Source organism: Aptenodytes forsteri, unplaced genomic scaffold, assembly GCF_000699145.1.
Source record: "Aptenodytes forsteri isolate BGI_AS27 unplaced genomic scaffold, ASM69914v1 Scaffold114, whole genome shotgun sequence".
In the NCBI taxonomy this organism is placed as follows: Eukaryota; Metazoa; Chordata; class Aves; order Sphenisciformes; family Spheniscidae; genus Aptenodytes; species Aptenodytes forsteri.
This window is the reverse complement of record NW_008795364.1, coordinates 3,760,992-3,782,345: the sequence shown is the minus strand read 5'-3', so window position 1 is coordinate 3,782,345 and position 21,354 is coordinate 3,760,992. Positions and strand designations below refer to the sequence as shown.

The 21,354-nt window shown below is 40.0% G+C and overlaps 1 protein-coding gene across 1 annotated transcript in view; it reads left to right on the top strand.

Moving 5' to 3' along the window:
• Nucleotides 1-21,354, top strand: part of EPB41L4B (erythrocyte membrane protein band 4.1 like 4B) — a 147,711-nt gene that overhangs the window by 104,403 nt on the left and 21,954 nt on the right. Inside the window, exons 20-22 of the mRNA XM_019472320.1 lie at nt 5,840-5,944; nt 10,318-10,456; nt 10,900-10,977. Of these exons, the coding sequence (XP_019327865.1) occupies nt 5,840-5,944; nt 10,318-10,456; nt 10,900-10,977 (322 nt within the window). The remainder of the gene's footprint in view (nt 1-5,839; nt 5,945-10,317; nt 10,457-10,899; nt 10,978-21,354) is intronic.

Genomic DNA, 21,354 nt, shown 5'->3' with positions numbered 1-21,354 from the left:
ATTTCTGCATCAAAGTCATAACTTCAAGCTGAACTCTTGCATACCCTTTGCATGCCTGTCTGCATTAAAGATTGCAGATAGGACACCTAGGTATGTTCTTTGACTTCATTCCAAGTATTAAAGACCTCTTTGACCTGTTGCCTGAAGTCAGATGCTGATGAATTGTTTGTAATTGTATTCTTAATCTCCGAACTACAGAGAAAGGAGCAGTACTCAGACCTTTCAGATGAGGTTAAGTTGATGAAATACCCCACCTGAGGTGCATTTCTTTGGCCGTGTCCCTTAAACTGCACCTAGGCTCTTTGGAAACCACAGCATTTATAATGGCTGTCCTGATTGCTGTATGGAGAGGTAGGATTTGTAGCTCAGTTTGACCTTAGATACTGGGTGTTCACGTGCAACATTACTCTGAGCTGGGGGAAAAAAACAGTTTCTGTATCATCATTTTCTATCTGTTGGACCACAGGAGCATCACATCTTCATCTAGACTGCAGACACATTTTCACTACAAGGACAAGGGAGGGGAGGGAATTTTTTCCTTTAAAAGGAACAGAACTCAAGTGAGGAGGATAAGGAAACCCCACAAGCTGTTTTTGGATTTGGCTGTTGCTCTGTAGCAAGGAGCTTTGTTGTACATCTGCAATCTATATTAAAAAAAAAAAAGGAAAAAAGAAGAAAAAATCTTTATTTGGAAAGTTTGATGCTGGCAATAGCTTTCAAATGTCCAAACAATGTTTTGGAGAGCTAACCTGTCTTCTGAGAAAAGCTACCTTATCAGAGTGAAAAAGCACACATTATTGTTTCTTAACTTCAGATGGCCATAACTTTGGAAAATAAATAAGTGTGAAACCCTTAGAGCACAGACTGAGAAAAGATTTGCATGTTTGCGTGCGTTTGCTTATCTTGTTAGGCTGTGTCTTCAATACACAAGAGAACACATCTATCGAGTATTTTTCCTCTTTCCTTTCTTCCTTGCTTTTCCTTCCCAAGATTTTCCTACCATATTCCCACTCAAAGGGAGTTCTGAAGCTAAAAATCAGCCACTGGGTTGTTGGTTTTTTTTTTTTTCCATGAGTCAGCACCTGAAGGCAGGTCAACCTTCATGCAGATGGCTGTATCCTTGTAAATCATGGAGCTTTTAGCCTCTACCTCTTGGCTTTAGTCTGGGAGGATGGAGAGAGAGAGAGATTGTTCCAGATGGCAAAAAAGACACAAACAGAAGCAAAGACGATAAAACCTGTTAAAGACAAACGCAGAAAGCAAGTTCCCCCAGCAGGCTTTGGTGGCTTTAAAATTCTGAACTGGATTCTCCAGGGAAAAAGAATTTATTTTATCCCTTTCAGCTTACTAGGTGCACAATCATTTGCTACCACACGGCTCACTTGCCATGTTTCAAACAAGTACGGAGGTCTGCCCGGAGCCAGCTTAGCAGGGGTGGTGCAGGCAGCAGCGTAGCCCCAGCCCTGCGAACTAGTCTCCCCATTACGGCTGAGCCAGAGCGGCGTGAGACCCCCCGAGTCCCTCGGCACGAGCACCTACATCATGTCCCCAAGGAAGATTCAAGCTAAATCAGTGGATATCTGTGGCCACTTGAAATGTTCCACAGTGTATGTTTTTTGTGAGCAGTTTTGGTTTCGGTAGCCCTGTTGGCTGCTACTCTGCGAACAAAACGAATTTCTTGGTTTTGGGGGGGATCTCTCTCTAGGACTTGTTTATATTTCTGTGCAGGCTTGTGAAACGGGCTGAAGCTGGTTCAGCAGAGCGTGCTGGGTCTCTCAGTGCACAGGCAGTTTCTGACGACCTGCCACTGCCTGCTGACACTTGTGGTTGTTATTGTCATTCTCACCAGGAAGTGACAGATTTTTATGTAAGGTGCCAGGTCATTAGGTAACTCTGTCTTGGTTCAGTACCTTCATTTTTATGCTGTGGTGGCTGGATACTGTTACAGGAAAAAGGTTTCTTATGAATTAATGATATTGAAACAGAACCTTACAAAGGAACACTGCACAACTGCACGTTTTCTTTTTCTTTTTTTTTTTAAGTCTGAGTCCTGCTGATCCTTCAACACTTCAGGTTTTGTTCAAGCTCACATAAGTTACTACATGTAGGACTATAAACTACAAATGGTGATATCTTCACCTAATGACTCTATTGAAATAGCCAAAATAATTACAAGGTTTTTATTCATGCATCATATCTTTCCATATAAGATAATATATTCTGGCTGTAGAATTCAAAAGATAGCAATAGAAGTTATTCTGCTTTATAGTTGCTCCTTTTTCAGGAATATCAATGAGATCATTCTTAAGAGTTTGTGTGATATTAAAAGCCTGCCATTTTTAAAACACAGATCAGGCTCTGAGTTGATCAAGCTGAGCACTTCTTGCATCTGGTTGCTGAAGTGAGAGTAGCAACAGTTTTGAGCATGTTCAGACTGAGGAGGAGTGTTTGGAGATGAAACAGGAGCTGTCACAGATTTTTTAGGCTGGTGTGGAAAGAGCTAACCTAGCAAGGTTTTAATGAGGGCAAAAATCCAGCTCTGCAGTTGGTAGGACTAGTCTAACATTTCATCTCGTGCTTATGGTAGACTGGATTCTGTCAGCCTCTTCGGGTGGAGGCATTGCCACTGCTCCTTTTCATTCAGAGGCAGCTTCAGTTTACACCCTAGATAACCTGCAGCTTCTCGAAATGTGCAATTAAATAGTGCTTGTGTCTCTCCCAGAGGCCTGATAAATATCAGAAGACAGTCACTGTATTCAGCCTTTAACAAAAACGATGGCAAAATTTTATAATAAAGGGAAAGAAGTTTCTGCTCTAAAAATTGTATTGCTTTTGCAAAATAAGTGAGTGGGATACTTTACTGGCATGATACAAAATATGAGTAAACTTTATCTGAGCAGTTACAATCACTGAAATAGGAGTGGGTGTGTCTGGTGGTACTGTATCTTGGCTTTTTTTTATACTGTTCACTTGAAAATTTGCAGCATTCAAAGGAAGATAATAAGTTTTTCATCTATTTGTTGGGTTAGAGAGTAGGTCCTGTTTGGTTCTGTCATGGTCTAGCACAGGTTCTCGAACACTTTTAATTACAGTTGAGTGAAATTTTTCATGTGAAACTTTTTTCAAGATGAATTCAGACTTAGAACTTTAAAACATTTCATATATACAAATCAGTTTCATAACTTGCTTTGAAATCATTATAAACTGCTTTAGTTACAAAATTGCACAATATCTTTTCAAATAAAAATTTCATTTGGGCAATTGAAATAACTGCTTCGAAAGTCCCACCTCCTCCCCTTTTTTAAATTTGCAAACCATGAGAATCAAAAGGAGATATACAGGCTTTGTAAAATGAAACTTTTTAAAGGAACAAAAATTATAATTTCAAATTTTCCTTTGTGTGAAAATATCCAATTTATTCTCATTACAGATTATTATGTTGTCTTGAGAAATTTGAAGTAGCCATGAACTGGAAATAGGTTTGTTACCAGCTTTGCTCTTCCACACTGTGCTATTTCCTGAGCCCCTTGATAGTATTAGTGCATTGCTTATTATGTTTTTGAGCAAACATCAAAATTATAATTTCAAATTTTCCTTTGTGTGAAAATATCCAATTTATTCTCTTTTTAGATTTTTTTGTTTTGTTTTGAGATTTTTGGTGTCGCTGTGCTGTGGATATGTTTGTTACCAGCTTTGCTCTTCCACACTGTGCTTTTTCCTGAGCCCCTTGATAGTATTAGTGTATTGCTTATTATCTTTTTGAGCAAACATTTTTCAACTCAGGTGTAGTTGATACCATTATTTTTGTTCCCTCTTTCACTGGGTTGATGAAAAGGTTTAAAACTTGTAACTACTGTCATAGAAAGGTGTTGGAGAATTGTGGGGACTGCTCATTCAGAGCAAGAATTTCAGCTAATGTATTTCAGAAGGCTTGAGCTGGAAATAATGGCATTACACACATTCACACCCCTTGAGGATTTGACCATCAGATCCAGTCGTTAAACAGGTCTTAACATATTTATCCTGCTTATGTCAGAATTTGAATTGAAAATTGCTTTGGGTAAATTGAACTAGTCATTTTTTTCACTTGTCAAAAGATACCTTTGGTTTAGCACAAGGTGTCTAAAAAAAGAATAGCTAGAGCAGTCATCCACTCTGAAGACTGACTTGATGAAAATGACACTGGGGGCTTCCATTGTGACGTTGATTCACAAATTTCCAGGTCAGACATATTGACTTCAATGTTAAAACAAGATAGTTTGGGCTTTTTTCTTCCCTTATCCTCCCCTTATTTTGCCAGCCTAAGAAACTCAGCAAAAGGTCTGAAAATCTGGCTGGATTGTTCTGCATTAATCTCATTGCAAATCTGAGATATAAATGACTGACCCTGAAATTGGAATTTGGGAAGGGGCAAGATAGGAATCTTGCTGCTATCTGTACTGACTTCTTGAAATTAATGGGATCAAAAAGCAGAACAAAAATCGACAAAAGTTTTTCTGTGAGAAGTAGAACTAGTAGAGTTGGGTTTATGATTTATGTATGTCCTTGGTACTCTCCTACTTCCCATTCCTCCATCTTACGCTCTGTGGCCTTCCCAAAGACTGAAAAACACATAGGAAACCTGAAGATATAATCTGAAGGCTATGCCATCCCAGTTCTGTTGTAGCTGGACAGCAGGTTCAGAAGTTATCAGAGAGAGTTAATGAAGCTTAAAACTCCCAGGGGCATCAGAGGGAACTGCAACTGTGAAGATTAAATATGCTTACCTTATTACGGCTTTAGAAGACTAATACAATGCAAGTAGACTTGAAAAATTCAACCCGAATTTATAGTATTAGAGACAAGATTGTGCCACTTCTGCCAGTTGTGGAATGTACCTCAGTGTATGAGCAGTCCCGCCAGCAATCAGTAGGGCTGCTGAAGTACTAACTTAGTATCTGACTTCAGATTAGATGGCAGAATACCATTTCATAAATTATTAATCAAGACTTTCAAATTACTCCTTTAATGTTTGGCATATTTGTTATGCTTATAGCATTTCTACTACACATATGATGTATTTAATCATAATGCGTTGCTTCAAAGATAAGTAGTATTTAAGATAATTCATGTGTCTTCATGCCACTCAAGCTCACGGGTGAAATGGTTTCCTCCCAAGATCATGAAGGTCTTGTATTTAGTATTTATGCTATTTGTATTCAAGCCTTAACTAACTCTACTGATAAATGGTTGAAGGGAAGATCGTTTTATGTGGGTCTCCTCATTCCCATTTCTATCCTTTGCTGGAGGTCTGCAGGTGTATTTCACATTCATGAGCATCTGAAACATGTCTGAATTTTGCTTTTTTCCTAGCAAGTATCCTTTTCTTGGATCAAATCCATTAGTTCATTTCCCTTGAGCTGCTCTTTCAAATGCAGAAGGATAATGATTAATTTCAGGTAAAAACTATTTTAAGCAGAACAGGTTTCACAATTCATAAAACAATTTTTGTTAAAGGTATTTTTTGTAAAAATATTTCTGACATGACTGAATTGCTGGGCTGTTATTAAAATGTATTTTGGAAACAGTGACACTTCCACATGGTCTCTTACATAGGCTCTGTATTTGTAATCAGTTGCTGCTTTTATAAATGGTATGCAATGCACAGGAGAGTGAGTTGGCACATCCTTTTCTGTTCATGCACACTGGCCTGTGGACTATAAATGGAACAAAAGGATGAACTTCAATGGGCACTTGCCACTTTGCAAGATAAATACGTGTTGATGAGTTAGAACTTTGTTGATATGCCTGAAGTAGCTTAAATAGACTGTGCCACATATATTTTTCTTGTTATTTTTAGAAGTCCAGCTCCAGTGCGACCTGAAACCACGCCATCAACTGGCCCTACAGAAAAGCAGGAGATTAAAGTTTCTCGTGTGAGGAAGTTAACGAGGCAGTACAGTTTGTGAGTAACGAATAGCACTATCTTTATGGTTTTGCCTACTGCAGCTGAACATGAAGGGGGATGCTAATTACTGCTCTAGCTATGCCTTCTGAAAGGCATGAGTGCAATTACATGATAATGATCTTATGCTGATACCATTCCTTTCATCACTGAGAATCTTTAAGCTTTTAATACAGAATGAATTTGCCGTCCCTATGCAGTTGCTAACCCTCAGGATTGCAGGCTTTCTGCCTTTTTCTGAGCTTATAGATTAGGAATTAAAAGCCTCTTTTCTACAGGAAATGTCAAAGACCTGGTGTGAGCTGGAGCAAGCTGCTCTGTCTGCTTCATTAAAACTCTGTTTGCAAAATGAGGAAAACAGTCCTTAGTTGTTGGGTGGCCAAGCTGTGCTGTCAGCCATTCCCTCTCAGAAAGTGCACCTTCTCTCTCTCTCTCTGATTTTGTCACATGCAGAAATTGCTAAGCCCACTACAGCTACCACCAGCAAAGTTAGGTCTTAGTCCTGGCAAGAGTGATCTGTGCCTATAGGGCTTTGGCATCCCATTTACACCTAATTCATCCGATTTGAGAGTCTCTGGAGATGTGAGGTACTGAATAGATGTGGAAATCAGTTTGTTGATTTCTCCTTCATATGAAAGGACAGACAAGGCCGCCAGAAAGTAGGGAAGAAAAGGGACAATGTCAGCATAAACTTTTTAGTACAAGAACACCAATGCCATAATGAAGAAAAAAATATGTATGCTTTCTACATGAATGGCAACTGTTAGTCCCTCCAGCAATTTAACATTCTAGTGCCACTAAATATATAGCAACATTAGCAAAAGTTTTCCTTCTCTCCAAAAGGATTCTAATAAATATCAATATGTAGTTATTTTCTGTCTCACTATTAAGAACACTGGCTTTTGTTATAGGAAAAAAGTAACAATCTACATCACCAAAACTGAAAAATTATTTAGGAGAAGAAACAGAAGAATGAATCAAATTGAAACAAGGAGAAAAATGAGCAATTAACCAACTTGGTATTTGTCCAAGAGACCAAGGCTGACATATGGGAACACACAGCCACAGCTTGGTCAGCAGGCCACATAACGTGATCTCTTTTACTATGATACATCAACCAGTATGGTTTGAAAATGAGACAGGAGATGGGAATTGACAACTCAAGCTGGGAAGAGAACCGAGGTTCCCTTACTGCTCTCTAATCCTGAAGGTAATCTGTGACAGGGAACTTGGCAGCGTTTGGTAGGAGCAGTTTCCCAAGGCCTGAATGAAGCCTGCTCATTCACTCTGCCCAGCATAGCTCAGACGGCAGTGCACTTTTCCTGAACGAGATGCCACTTCTACTACATCTTTTTCTACAAGCCAGGGGAAGGAATTCTCCTACATATTTCAAGATGCATGTGATTTTTCAGATTTTTATATAATGCAGGGATTTGTAGAAAGCAGTCAGCAAAGGAAAAGGCAGTGACAGTGAGAGGACCAATTATTTGATGCTCTTCATATGGCAGGTAATGAACAAGACGCGGTGGCTGATCCTATTCTTTGAGCACACTGATGTGTAAAGACAGGCAAGAAATTCATGTCCTATTGCAGGTATAGTCACAGCTTTTGTACACAGACTTGGAAAAGTTTTTGATTTAAGTTTTAACCTAAACAGGTTGTTAAACTTGGTCCTCAAATACTGTTACATGGCAAACAAAGAGAACAGGGTTATGCTGTGTAGACAATTTTGATGTAAGGGTACCTTGGTGATGTTATGTATGCAGAAGCAGAAAATTTCCCATGGGACCATCAAAGTAAGGTAGTAGGATAAGTTGGTGTTGAAGATAGCAAGGCTAGTAAGAAATCAGTTTTTAAGAATCTGGGTGAAAAAATTGCTCTAGGGTAGGTTAGGGCTGGAGAGGGTGTGTTTACCAATAAATAGAAGGTGACAACCAATAGGTACCAGGTATAGGTACTAGGACATAGAATAACGAAAATAGGTACCTCAAGGGTCATCCCTGAAGCAGAATCGGCTATTCCTAGATCATTCTTGTCTGAGAAAGTGTTTAGCCAACTTGTTCTTAAAGGGCAAAGAGAAAATCTTTGGGCCAGAGACTGAGCACCTACCTTTTCTGCATGTGAACAGTCAGGCAGTCCCCCAGAGCTGCTGAGCACCTGCAGAATGCGTGGCCCCACACCTGAGAATGGCACTGAGGAAAGGAGGAGAGGGTAAATGAAAATGAGTGAGAGGTTGTCCTAGAGAGAAGGGAAAGGATGCCGGGGGCACGGGGAGTAATGGTACCGCAGAGAATTCAGTAGTGTCTGGGAAGAACAGAACTCAGGAATACAAGAGCTGAAGTGACGAATAGTGCAGTGGGAGGCAAGTGGAATGGAAAGGAGACTAGAGGCAGGGTTATGCGGTGGAAAAGGCAATGGTGTTATCACACAAATAGAGACAAGCAACATTTAAACACTATATTTAAAAAAAAATAGTTATGTATTCAGGAGTGAATTCTCAATTTTTGGTTGGTGAGTTTTTGAGGAACCAGTTTTGAGCACGTCTTGCCCCCACGTGGATTTTCAGTTGTCCAGTGTTAGGCATGAGGAACAGCACCTCAAGTACACATAAACACATCTAACCACAGGTTTCACCTATGCTATGGCCATGTGTAGGGCTGAAGACTCCACAGTTAAAAATATGGGCCGTGGTTGTTTTTTGTTCCTGTAGACCTAAATTCTATTCAATTTAAATTATCTTGTGTCTGGACTGCTAATATGGGAAATGCAAAGAAATAGTGAAGAAGTATTGTGAAAGGAATACAGTGAAGAAGGCCAATTCTCAGACTTGTAGCTTGCATGCTAATAGCTCGATGACTGATAAGACTGGACCCTAACCCTTAGCTTTGGTTCCCGGACACTAAGAAGCCTTTCTGAACTGGCAAGTTCTCGACAATTTTCCACTTCCTTGTATGCAACAGAGCAGCTTTACCCAGCAAGGATGGGGAGGGTGCCAGTATATTCCTGCTGAGAGTGAAGAGCAAGGACTGAGAAAATGTCAGCTACCCGTTTCTGAAAGAGAGGTTAACTAGGTCAACAGCCCAGCTCTGGCTTGTTGCATTAATAAAACATCTATTGAACAGGTCCAAAAGATTTTGCATTTTCTTTCCAGCATAAAAACGCTGTATTGTACATGCTCTGGTGCTAAATTCTATCCTTACCCAGAAGAAATAAAAAATGAAGCATGGAAAAGATAACATTAATCAACATAGCTTTATATCATAATAACAAAACATTGCTATCACCCAAACAACCCACCATAAGTCTGTGTACCCTGTACGTCATGTAGTTTTGAAGTACTGCGTTGCCCAGGCATGCTGCCTTCAAGTAGCACTAAACCAAGTACAGTTCCGTTCTGGAAGTGTCTGTCAAACTGGCATGGCAGGCATCTGTGCACTGTGACTACCTAATTGGTAGTTAAAACTGGTGCCATTTTATGAGCAGAAACCATTTTTCTCATCATTTTTCCATGTGCTTTAAACTGTCAAGCTGTAGTCTTTCCTTTTCACACATCATTCCCAGTAATAAAGGTTCTGTAGGCTAAATTGTGACTCTGTTTACCTCGGTGCAATTGCGATTAGCAATTGGAAACATCCTGACTCAGGGCTGACTGATCCCAATGATTTGTAGCCAATGGGGCTCTACAAAAGTAAATGAAGGTATAATATCTCTACTGGCTTTCATTTAGTGGTGACAGTAGGTGAGATGGGAAGAGCTCAGCTTGACGGCCTAGAGCCCAAGGGAAGCATGCAACCTGGTTTTAAATAAAATGTTTTCTGTGTAAACAGAATAAATGGGACAGGAAAAAGATACCCTCACAAGAATGTTTCTAAAGAGCTCCTTTTTGGAGTCGATCAAAGTCCTTTAAAAACAGTTTGAAAACAATAGCACAGACTAGCTGCATAATGGGTGTCAAATCTCCTGTTGGTCTAAAGCCAATGAAGCGGTCGGTCCCATGGATGGATCTAACCAGATCTGTTCTTATCAATACAGCCAGCCGCCGTAGAAAAGAATAAACATTAGAGTAATATCACATCAGTTCATTTATTCATATATACTTACTCCATAGAAACACTACTTGCACATCATACCCATAAGACTTCCATTTGCAGATGAGAGTTACCTCGCCAATCGACTTTTGAGGAATCTTTAAAGCTTAAAAAATCTAATTTACTTGAAAAGTTAGCTGCATTACAGATGGAAGAGTAAACAGAACTTCACTCCAAAGCACTACAGCTGACATACAGGTTTCCAGTGCCTCCTCCAGCACAAGTATGGTCAAAGTCCGGTGACATTTTCTAATGAGAAGATCTGTCTGCTTTTATCAACCGCAGTGATGAAGATGACCTTCCTCCAGCACTAGCAGCAGCAGCAGCGGCATCAACACCTGTGTCTTCAGCATCTCCCGGGTCACAGAAAACGTGTACACCACAGACATCAGAAGGACAAACACAGGTTTCGCCTGGTGGCAAGGTAATATGCAGAGAGATGAGCTTATGTCAGTTCAGAGGGTATTCAGGAAGGGTGGGAGGGAGTTGTAGATAACATGTTTTCCTTAGATGGAGTGATTCTACATTTAGGAGTAGTTTTTAATGCAGAGTTGTAGTAATATGTTTAATCTGTTGCGTAAGGAAATACTTAGAGCCTGCTCCAAGACCCAATTAAAATCAGTAATAGTTTTTCATCAACATTAGGGGGCAGTGGGTCAGGATTAAATTAATATTTACCTTGATTTCAAAGGTGCATAATTTTGTTGCCTGTCTTTCCTGAGTAGCCATACTTAAAAAACATGGTGTGAAATTTGAAATCCATTTGGCAATCTATGCTTTACGGAATTAAGAAAAAACAAAAACAACTAACAGAATTACAGCAATTAAATGTTTTTTTTCAATGCTGGGTTTCTTTTTTGCCTTTAGAGTTCCACAGATGCTGGAAGTACATTTGCTTTGGAGCCAGGTGACCTCCTGATGGATTTCACAGAGGCCACACCTATGGTAAATAGTTTCAGTTTGCAACCAGGAAAATGTAAAAGTTTTCAATAATTTGTCTGCAGCTAAAACAAATGGGATACTATGCAGCATGTTGGATAGTGCACAGGAATAAAGTAAGTTTCCTTGATATTCGGTGATCCTGAGCATCCGTCAAACTCGGCTCAGCATCTCTGAAAATCAGTCCACATCAACAAATTATGGCTGAGCTTTTGAATGTGATACTTTATTGTTGGATGACTTCTTGTTTCTCTCTCCTACCTGGGCATCTTTATACCTTGCTGCACTGGTTTCACGAGCTTCTTTGTCCATTTAACATAGATTCCTAATGTGATCATAGATTTGCTTTTGGGATTTGTCTGGAAAGTCCCCCTTTTCCCCACAAGTTTTGCTCAGACCTTACCCAATAGCCAATCCAAAGATGTGTACCTGCACTTTCATGTTTCATTAGCAGAGTGCTTTGCTTCACTTTAAGGCAGAATAGTCTATAATGTGTTGGTTATTAACTTCTTTTTTTAGAGGTATGTGATTTGCATTTTTGCTTAAAAGCCAAGGAGAGATGCTGGTCCCACTGAAGTCAAAATGCCTCTTGACTTCAGTGATCTCGGGCTTTCTCCTCAGATTCCCAGCAGGTTACTTGAAGGATCACAGTATGATCCTTCGCTTTCTCCAAGTCATCCTGCATTGCAAAGAGCTGTAATGCCAGATAGCTCCTCTGCTGTCCAAAGCCATTTTTGCTGTCTTCTAGAAACCGTGTTTAAAGCATATAAAAAGCATGACGGGGCAGTACTATGTTTTTGGCATAAACATTTTTGTATTAAAGTACTTCTGTTCTGGGCATTGCTTTCACTACATGGTTAGGTCCTTGTTTACAGTATTGGATAGGTGCTGTGGGGATGTGCATTTTGCTTCAGAGACAGTATGGTACCAGTCTGTAAATAACTGCTTGTGTCCTGTTACCACTGGATGAGAGATGTGGCTTCCCCTGCAAGTCTGGTGAAGTGAAGGCTTATCCTTCCTAGCCCCCTCCCTGCTTGCAGAAGGGATGTGAATATTCAGCCGTGGCTTTCTGGCTTCAGAGGCACATTGAGGTGGGCACGGGGTGTACTATACCTGCACCTATACTATATACTGCAGTTTGGGAATGGACAGTGGCCCTAGAATGATAGAGATCTGCATAGCTGTTCTCTCTCATGCAGTTTCGAGCCTGTGGGATTGTTTCTTCACAAAGTCCTTGAGGGTATTTGATGGTCCCTCTATAACTTCAGGAGGTTCAATAAGAATGTTCTTCACCCACCATCAAAGCACCCACCCTGTTCCTGCTGTCCCCCTTCTTATCTTTGCCCTTCAACCTGGCTCAGCTGAACAGTCCTTGCACCCCAAGACTTTTACAGTGCAGATGTTGAATCTCTGAACTGCAGCAAATTGAAATTTAAGAGGCCCTCTAGCTCCTTGAGCCCCTAGGTCTCCTTGATGGGAGAACTGTTCCAGCACTAGCATCTGCAATGAGAGTACAGTGCTTACTGCTCCTACATCCACCACATAGGAGGGACCTGCTTTTGCACCTGAAAATATCATTGCAGACTGAGGAGCATCTATGGAAATGAGAAGGTTTACCTGGAACCTCCTTGAAGTGCTGGATGATGAAACTATCCCATTCCAGAAAGTGACAGGAAGAGATTTATTTAAACTGAACACCCCCCACCCCCCCGTACATTTGTGGGGAAAGGGAAAATTAAAAGGGAGCAAAGGAAAGAGAGAGAGAGGTGCAGCATTCTGCAGCCTTTGCCTGTAGTTTGGGTTCACAAGACACAGGCAGACTGAAACTGAAACTACCTGACAGGAGGTTGTAGCGAGGTGGGTGTTGGTCTCTTCCCAAGTAACAAGTGATAGGATAAGAGTCCCCAGCCCCACCTCAAGTTGCGCCAGGGGAGGTTTAGATTGGATATTAGGAAACATTTCTTCACCGAAAGGGTTGTCGCGCATTGGAACAGGCTGCCCAGGGAAGGGGTTGAGTCCCCATCCCTGGAGGTATTTACAAGGTGTAGATGTGGCGCTTAGGGACATGGTTTAGTGGTGGACTTGGCAGGGATAGGGTTATGGTGGGGTCAAAGGAGGTTTAGATTGGATATTAGGAAACATTTCTTCACCGAAAGGGTTGTCAAGCATTGGAACAGGCTGCCCAGGGAAGTGGTTGAGTCCCCATCCCTGGAGGTATTTACAAGAGGTGTAGATGTGGCGCTTAGGGACATGGTTTAGTGGTGGACTTGGCAGTGTTAGGTTTATGGTTGGACTCAATGATCTTAAGAGTCTTTTCCAACCTAAATGATTCTATGATTCTATATAGGTTAGATTGTCCTTCTCTGTATTAATAACATGTTTGTAGCTAAACTGTAAGTAATTATCCTTTGGAGTTTACCAATAGATTTCTTATTGTAAAAAACATTATAACATATCTTACTGTATTAATCAGAATTTTTAAAAATGAGTCATGGAGACTTTAGCACCTGACCTGCTCTAGATAACATAGGTTTGGGTTTTGTTTCCATTTAATAGAAGTCAGCATTACACACTTTTCCTTTTCCAGCTGAGGATACAGGCTTTTTTCCCTAAATATTTTACCCAATCATGCTTTCCCCTTTCCTACCCCACCATCCACTGACATAATTTATCACACTGCATGTTCATAAACTAACCTTCCATGACTTTCTTGGTTTTAATATTTCGGAGAGCATGTACTGCACAGCCTCAATCAACCCTTTTTGTTTTGTTTAACATCTATAAAGGTCAGCTTGTTCTCTACAGAGCAGTTATTGTTTACAGACCTTTGTCTGCAGTTTCACTGGCTACAGGCTGCTCTCAACTGAGGTTTGAATGAAAACTTTACTCTTCAGAGGGAGAGGCTCCAAACAAAAGCAAGCTAAGGGGAAATGCATAACTTTGAGCCAGTCTGATTATTTAATAATTCTGTTGTGATAACACGTTCTGTCATTTGAGGGTCAAGATCATGTACAGCTTAGCGTCGCGTTACCGTCAAGTCAGTGGTAGTGTGCTGGTTTTGCATGCTATGACCTGGCCCTTGGGAAGTTGCTTGTTAATTGCACCCATTTATTTCACGTTCAGTGACAGGTACAATGTCTAAAGGGGTCATTCATGCTGCCTAATTTGGGGTATTTGCCTGAGATGATGGGGTTGGAAGTTCAGGTTCCTGCATAGTCCAGGGGTTTCCTTCAGAGGGGTATTCAAACAGCTGTCTTCTCTTTGTCGTCTGGACTAGAGAGACTACGGCACCTAAACTGGACACCTAAAATCAACTTTTTTATTTTGGTCATGATATATGCTGCCAAACTTCCCCAGTTCACTGGAGAGCTGTTAATTTGAAGCAGTTTCAGACATCCTCCCTTCTGTTCTATAACATTACTGGCAGTGAGTGATTAATAGTTACTGACTCAGCTGCATGATCTTCATTGTTCAGTGTCTAATCATTGATGCTTCTTGATGGCCTTGGGTTTTATCCATGTTTTGCTGCTGTTGCCCATACAGTGGAAGCTTTAATACATGCTGAGAGTTACAGTTAGAAGTGGAGCTCACAAACCCAAATTCACTTATAAAAATGGAAGGAGTAGTGAATGGATTGGATTAATAGAATTCATCCAGGCTGCCATGCAGGGATCAGAGCAGTCAAATTTGTCTACTCGGTCAGCCTGGAGGAGGTACTGTGATATATACAAGAACCAGCTGAGCTCTAATGATCACTTAGTCATCAATACTTAGACTGCCAGTAACAGCAGGGCAATTGCGAGGCAGACTGATTTCAGGAAATCATTTTGCAGAAGAAATAATGCACATTTACTAATGCAGATTGCCTAGAAGGAAAGTATCCTTTTGTGCTCCGCACTCCTCAAACCACGTGATTTATGCACGCTTCTATTAATTTTTCAAGTAAATCCTACAATTAATTGATTACAACGCATTACATGCTGTCCTTAAAATCATTATATCATGTGCAGAAGAAAATCCCTATCTTTTTATACCACTTCATTGTAACTTTAAGCACTGTACCTGGCTTGTATGTAAAAAACAAGATTCAATCCCTCCTGCTTCTATATTTCAGAGAAGAGCTGGATTTAAAAAAAAAAATACAGCATTATATATGAAGAATTATAGTATCACATTATGAGCATCCTTATTGTGGTTTATTAAAATTAGTTTTATCACTGTATAGGCTCTTTCTGCCGCCATTCTCTGTCTCTCCCCCCTCCCTCTCTCTTGTTTCTAGCTTTTATGGAACTGGAAATCAAAGCTTGAGCTTCAAGCTATTCTGTTCCAGCTTACAATCATTATGATTTGTGACGTGGGTATGAATGCAGAGCTTTCTTGTTTCATTACAGAAAGCTCAGTCCTAAGACCCTGAATGAGTGTAACAGCTGCTACGCCATGCTGACAAATACCTTCCCAACCAAGAGAGAAAGGCGATGTGCGCAAACTTCAGTTTGACCTAATGGAGTAGGACAAAATAAATAAGAATTAACAGTCTTACACACAAAATGTAGCTATTCCTAAACTTGGACTAAGGTTTATAATGCAAGGTGGATGGGCTAGGACTAAATCATGATGACATCTGAAGAGATATCAGAGAGCACCTATTTACAGCTGGCAAGCGCAAACTATGTGTTCTTATTTCATGCTGTAGCAAGTGAATAAATTTCTAGGGCTTCACCTGCCATCTATTGGTGGAAAACAGTAAGTAGAAAACTATTTGCCGTTCCAAAACTTGAGATACAGCATTTAAAAGGTAGAAACTATTAGTATGATAGTTTAAAAATAAAAAATAAATCACCTTCAGTGTAAAACTAGATATTTTTATATTTTTATTTAGGATGAGTTGGAAACAAATATTTTATTTCAGTAATAGCATTACTAGTGTAAGCAATCCTATACATTGAAAGTGATCTCACTGAGTCTCACTGAGGGGTAGTGAATAGAGGAGAATGAGTAAAGAATCTTCTCATTCCATTCCCGTTTAATATTTGTTATATTGATAAAGAAGAGTTAATTGGATTTTTAGTTGCTAAATTTTTATGACAATTTTGCAAGGTTGCAATAAGCCAAATAACAGAGTGGGAAAAAAGTTCAGTATTTCTTGCCTTCATTTTGAAGATCTTTTCACTTACTGTGCAACGCAATTTTTCAGTGGAAGACAGGCAAACATATCAAACTCTAATAGCTCCGTAACCAGTCCTTTTGGCACTGAATTCTAAACAAAAGTTTCTATAATGTAATTCAAGACTAATATTTGGTAAGAGCATTAGATAGCATGGATCTACCATCTAACTGGCTGAAAGTATAGATCAAGTATCTCTGCATGCCCCAGAGGTCTTTAAAACATCTCAGTCAGAGACAAATTTATAAATGCTTTATTTGTGGTGAACTACATACTGAAAATAAAATAGGTCTTCTCAAAAAATTTAGGAAGGCTGTGTGATATGTTTCAGAATTAGAAGCTTTCCACTTTTACATCTTCATAACAAAAAAAAAGATTTCTTAGTACAAGAAGGATTGGAAGCAATAAGTATGACCTGGATTCAAAGGAGAACATTCAAGAGTGCTATTTTCTAAGCCGGCCTCTCAATTAACAGTATTTGCACATTCACGCTTACACACAATGGCCAATTATGAGCAAAAGAATTTGCAGAAAGAAGCAGTTTGTCTGTTGTATGTACAGTTATACATACAGATAAGAACTCAAAGCAGTAAGCAGCATGTTAAATGTACATTTATTCCCAGTTTCAAGTTCATGCCCTTTAACTCCATATTAAACTAATAAAAAGCAAAGAGCAGCAATTGCTAAAGCAAACAACTTTAATACAAAAAACTTGTAACAACAGGCAATAAATCTAGTTCCATAGGAACTCAAGGAATACTTTAAATTTACTGATATTGCAAAGGACCTTTGTTCTGCTGCAAGAAAAGGGCATCAGCCAGATAAGAACACAATTTGAAGGGGTGCACTGTAGTGCTCAGTCAAATTGGCTATGAGACATTTGACTGGCGGTTTGCAGAAAGTGCTCAGTGCTGCACACAGTGCAAGGCTCCTGGGAGCACACTGTCTGAATCAAGCAAATGCAAATTACCCGAGCATCATTTAGGTTATATAAAGCATGCTAATAACTAGAGGGGGTCTTAGCACATTTTTAAAAACAATCATGCCACTTGGGCAGCCAGCATAATGGGTGAATACATTTTGGATTGTACTTTCACACTCCCTGATAGCTGATTCTTATAGTCTGCACACATAAAGCACTATAAATAGGACTTGCAACTAATATGTAGCTCTGCATGTTCAAGCATGGGGCTTTACCGGTGGATGCCAGTCTTCTAAGCAGTCTATTGAATTACTAATATGCAAGATAACTGAGTGTCTGGGAATGCAGTCAGGCTCAGAGACTGCCTGTTGGATCTTAGTTTAACATCCACTAAAAAATGTAAAATGCTTTGACTGCTACCCAACTATTTGGGGATTTGCTCCCATTCATACTTTGCAGAAGGGCACACAGGTCAGTGAAGAAGCAAAATGAGAGAATGCTAAAAGATGAATTGTGAGCATTTAGATTTACTTTTTATTTTGCCTCTATTTAAGTGATTTAAATTCATCGGCTCAATGAACATTTTTTTCCCCGTTATCTGTATGCTATGCAGAACAACTCGGTGCGCTCTGTAAATGTATGACAGATGATTCAACACTTCCCTATTTCTTTAACTAATTGAAAGTGAATTCCACAAGAACTAAAAAGATCCACAAGGTGAAATCCGTTGCTGACTTTGCACCAGTGGACACTGTGATAAATTGGATGCAATGTGTACATGAGCAAGAAAAGGTACAAAAAGAGGGGAAGGTGTTAAGTGGAGCAAAGCACAGGCATGATGCTGCACTGTGCCTACCTCGTATCTTCTAATTCACTGCTTTAAAATACTGAATGGCCCACTGGCTAACTTTTTATAAAACTTGTGATGAAGGTAGGGGTGGAATGTCAGAAGATAGTTTGGATCAAGAGGGTATAAGCTTTTACCTGGAGGTGACAAAATCCGCCACATACAATTACTTTTAGTCATCTCTGTACATTTTAAGATGCTGTCTTAACCGTCCTCTGGCATTCCATGTGCTTGCCCCGTGCCTGTAGAAATTATAAAAGAAGTAAAGGCCTAGTCATAAATCTGTTTTCTGCCCGATCATGCAAGCAGAGCTGGTCCTGGAGCTTAAAACTTTGTCTGGACTCCATAGCGGGCCTGCCACATGCTGGGAGCTCATTTAAGAAGACATTTACACCAGCAAATTGGTGGGTCTTCTACCACCTGTGTGCCTGCAGGGAGATACAGTCAGGAAAATAGCTTAGAGAACCGCTAGTGCTCTGTAACTAAAGTCTGCGAGATTGTTGCCCTGTGGCAGAATGTTTGCTGTGCCTGTATGGTTGGTGGTTTGATGGCAGTTTACAGACTCGCCTATGAAGCTGGAGGATTGAGGTTGTGGTGTCACAGCTGTACGTGCAGGTCTTTCTGTCGATGGGTGCTGGATGGTTTCATCTGTCCCAGCTTCCTTAGTAGGGCTGTGACAGGAGCTCGATCAGCTCGTTGATCCAGCTCAACACTAACCCCACAAACAAAATGATTTATCTTTAGGTCAAATCATCTGTGAAAGCCTGTCCTGAAGACTATGGGAGTGATAAAGTACATTTGCAAGCAGTGTAGTTTCTGGAGTAGTACTTCAAATGAGACTACTGTGGCTGTGAAGTAACTTTAAAATGAAGTTTGATCAATTTATGAGAGGGAGTCTAGGATGTGCTTGACTGTAGTAACAGTGACTTGAGGCCAATTGACAGGCAAGATCCTAGGGAGACTGCTCCCTAATGATGCAGAGCATCTGAAACTGCCTAACACCTGTCATGGTTTAACCTCAGTCAGCAACTCAGTCAGCTTGCTCACTCCCCGCCCCCCGGTGGGATGGGGGGAGAATTGGGAGAGTAGAAGTGAGAAAACTCATGGGTTGAGATAAAAACAGTTTAATAACTGAAATAAAATAAAATAATAATAATTAATAATAATAATAATATGCAAAGCAAGCGATGCACAATGCAATTGCTCACCACCCGCCAACCGATGCCCAGCCAGTCCCCAAGCAGCAGCCCCCCCGGCCAGCTTTCCCCCCGCTTTATGTACTGAGCATGACGTCACATGGTATGGAATGTCCCTTGGGCCAGTTTGGGTCAGCTGTCCTGGCTGTGCCCCCTCCCAGCTTCTTGTGCACCTCCAGCCTTCTCAGTCGGTAGAGCATGGGAAGATGAAAAGTCCTTGGCTAGTGTAAGCACTACTTAGCAACAACTAAAACATCGGTGTGTTATCAACATTGTTCTCACCCTAAATCCAAAACACAGCACTGTACCAGCTACTTGGAAGGAAATTAACTCTATCTCTGCCGAAACCAGGACAACACCATAGACAGGGCAGTGCAAGACTGTCTGTGTGCTTCTCTTTTTGTGAAACTAGTGCAGTAACCATTTTTAGTCCAAAGCTTTTCTCAGTGCCTCTGAAGTGATGCAGATTGCCACCACTTCAGCAGCAGTTAGTAAAGTCAGAAAACTTGAGGATCATAAATATTATTGTAGCTTTAAAAAAAAAAAACACTACCTGCAATCCCTTTCTCCTGCCTCCCCATCAAAAACATGATCATTCCATGACAGTAACAGCTTTCTCTTTTGCTTGAAATCAATATCAGAGTAAGCGAAGGGGATCAAGTAAATGCAAGCAAACAGAGATTAAATTCGCTGACAGCTACCTCCTGCTGCAAGCTGAGAACACAAATCTTTAGCAAATCTTTTAGAACCTGCATATTGTAAATCAGGTCTGATATGTTCAATCATACTTTTGCTCAATATCTTTTTTTTTATTTCAGATTATTGCTTTACTTTTCAAGTGAATGTGTTTCATGTCCTTAGAAGCAGTAAGCAGGTGTAACATCTGCCTAAGAAGAATAAAAGCAAACAACAGATAGACAGGGCTTTTCAGACATAGAGCATCAACTTTTGGATGTACTGACTGAGTCTCCTTTTCCACTCTACAGTAACCCATGTAATAGAAAAATGTTCAGCTTCTCTGTGAAAGTCTGCTTGAAACTAGGTATATCTCTTCATGTTTGCTCTCAATGAGACAAGTATAGTGATGAAGCTATTATGTCTCAAAGTCTTTTGATAAAGGCATATTAATCACCTTTCCTGTGGCCTGAGAAGTACATAATTTCTTTTGTCTCAGCAGCTGTGAAGTTCATAATTTTTCTTCCTTGCTGTGATTAGTGACAATTGCATTTAGACTCCAGTGAGTAACTATTGTGTATTTGTTTTCTTTCCAACCCACTAATGAATTGATATATGTGTAATTCTAATTCACATTTTTCCAGTGTGATAGCAAGTGTGATGCTAACTGCTTGGCTGTTCTGTGGAATTTCAATTGAATGCCTCCAAGCTCCAACAGAAAATGGAAACATCTGCTTTCTGAGCTGTTTTTTGACTGGTGGGTGACTCAACTTGCAAAACTAGCAAAAAGAGCAAGTAAACTTTCTATTTATTTGCCACTCAATTGAATAATCGGAACTGATAGGAAATGGGTTTTTTTTCCTTCTTTGATTAAAGTAAAATCTAGTTGTCTACATTTTCTTTCAAAAGCCTGTATTTTGGAAAACATCCTGAATCAAATGTCAGAGAGTGGTAAGAAGGGTAGAGAAAAGTATCAGACCAATTTGAAATGTTTTCATTGTAACAGTTGTGAAGTGTTTCAGTTTCGAGTAATGTTTGTTAATTAATTTCAATGAACTCGTGTTTCCAATCAAAATGTCATTTCTAAATTAGGTACTAAAACCTCCTCTGCAAAATGCTGAGGTAAAATCATTCTTTTGTACCACACCGATTCTTTTGTAACACGTTCAGTTTGAATAAATAAGCATTTTCTGATGAGAATTCCTAAGCAGTTCCAATAGCATCTCTTCTGATGAACCACCAGCAGTACCTAAGTGACCATCGACTTTCTCTTATGGCCTGTCTACCGATTTGTCCACTGCTCTACTGTTATTTACAACAGTGGGAAAATCCCCTACAGAGGCATATTATCTATTTAATTTGTTGTAGTCTCTCTACTAGCAAGCAAAAACAAAACAGAGACCCAGTCATTGGCTTGTGAGATTTACATCAGGACAAATCTTTTACTTTGACTTTGTACAGAGCCTAGGACAAGTCTTGTAACTCAGAAGAGTGGCAATAGTAGAAATAACCAGTAAGTTGAACTGATAAATTGAAGTTTGCATAAATCTCAGCATGTCTGTAGTAATTCCACAGTTTC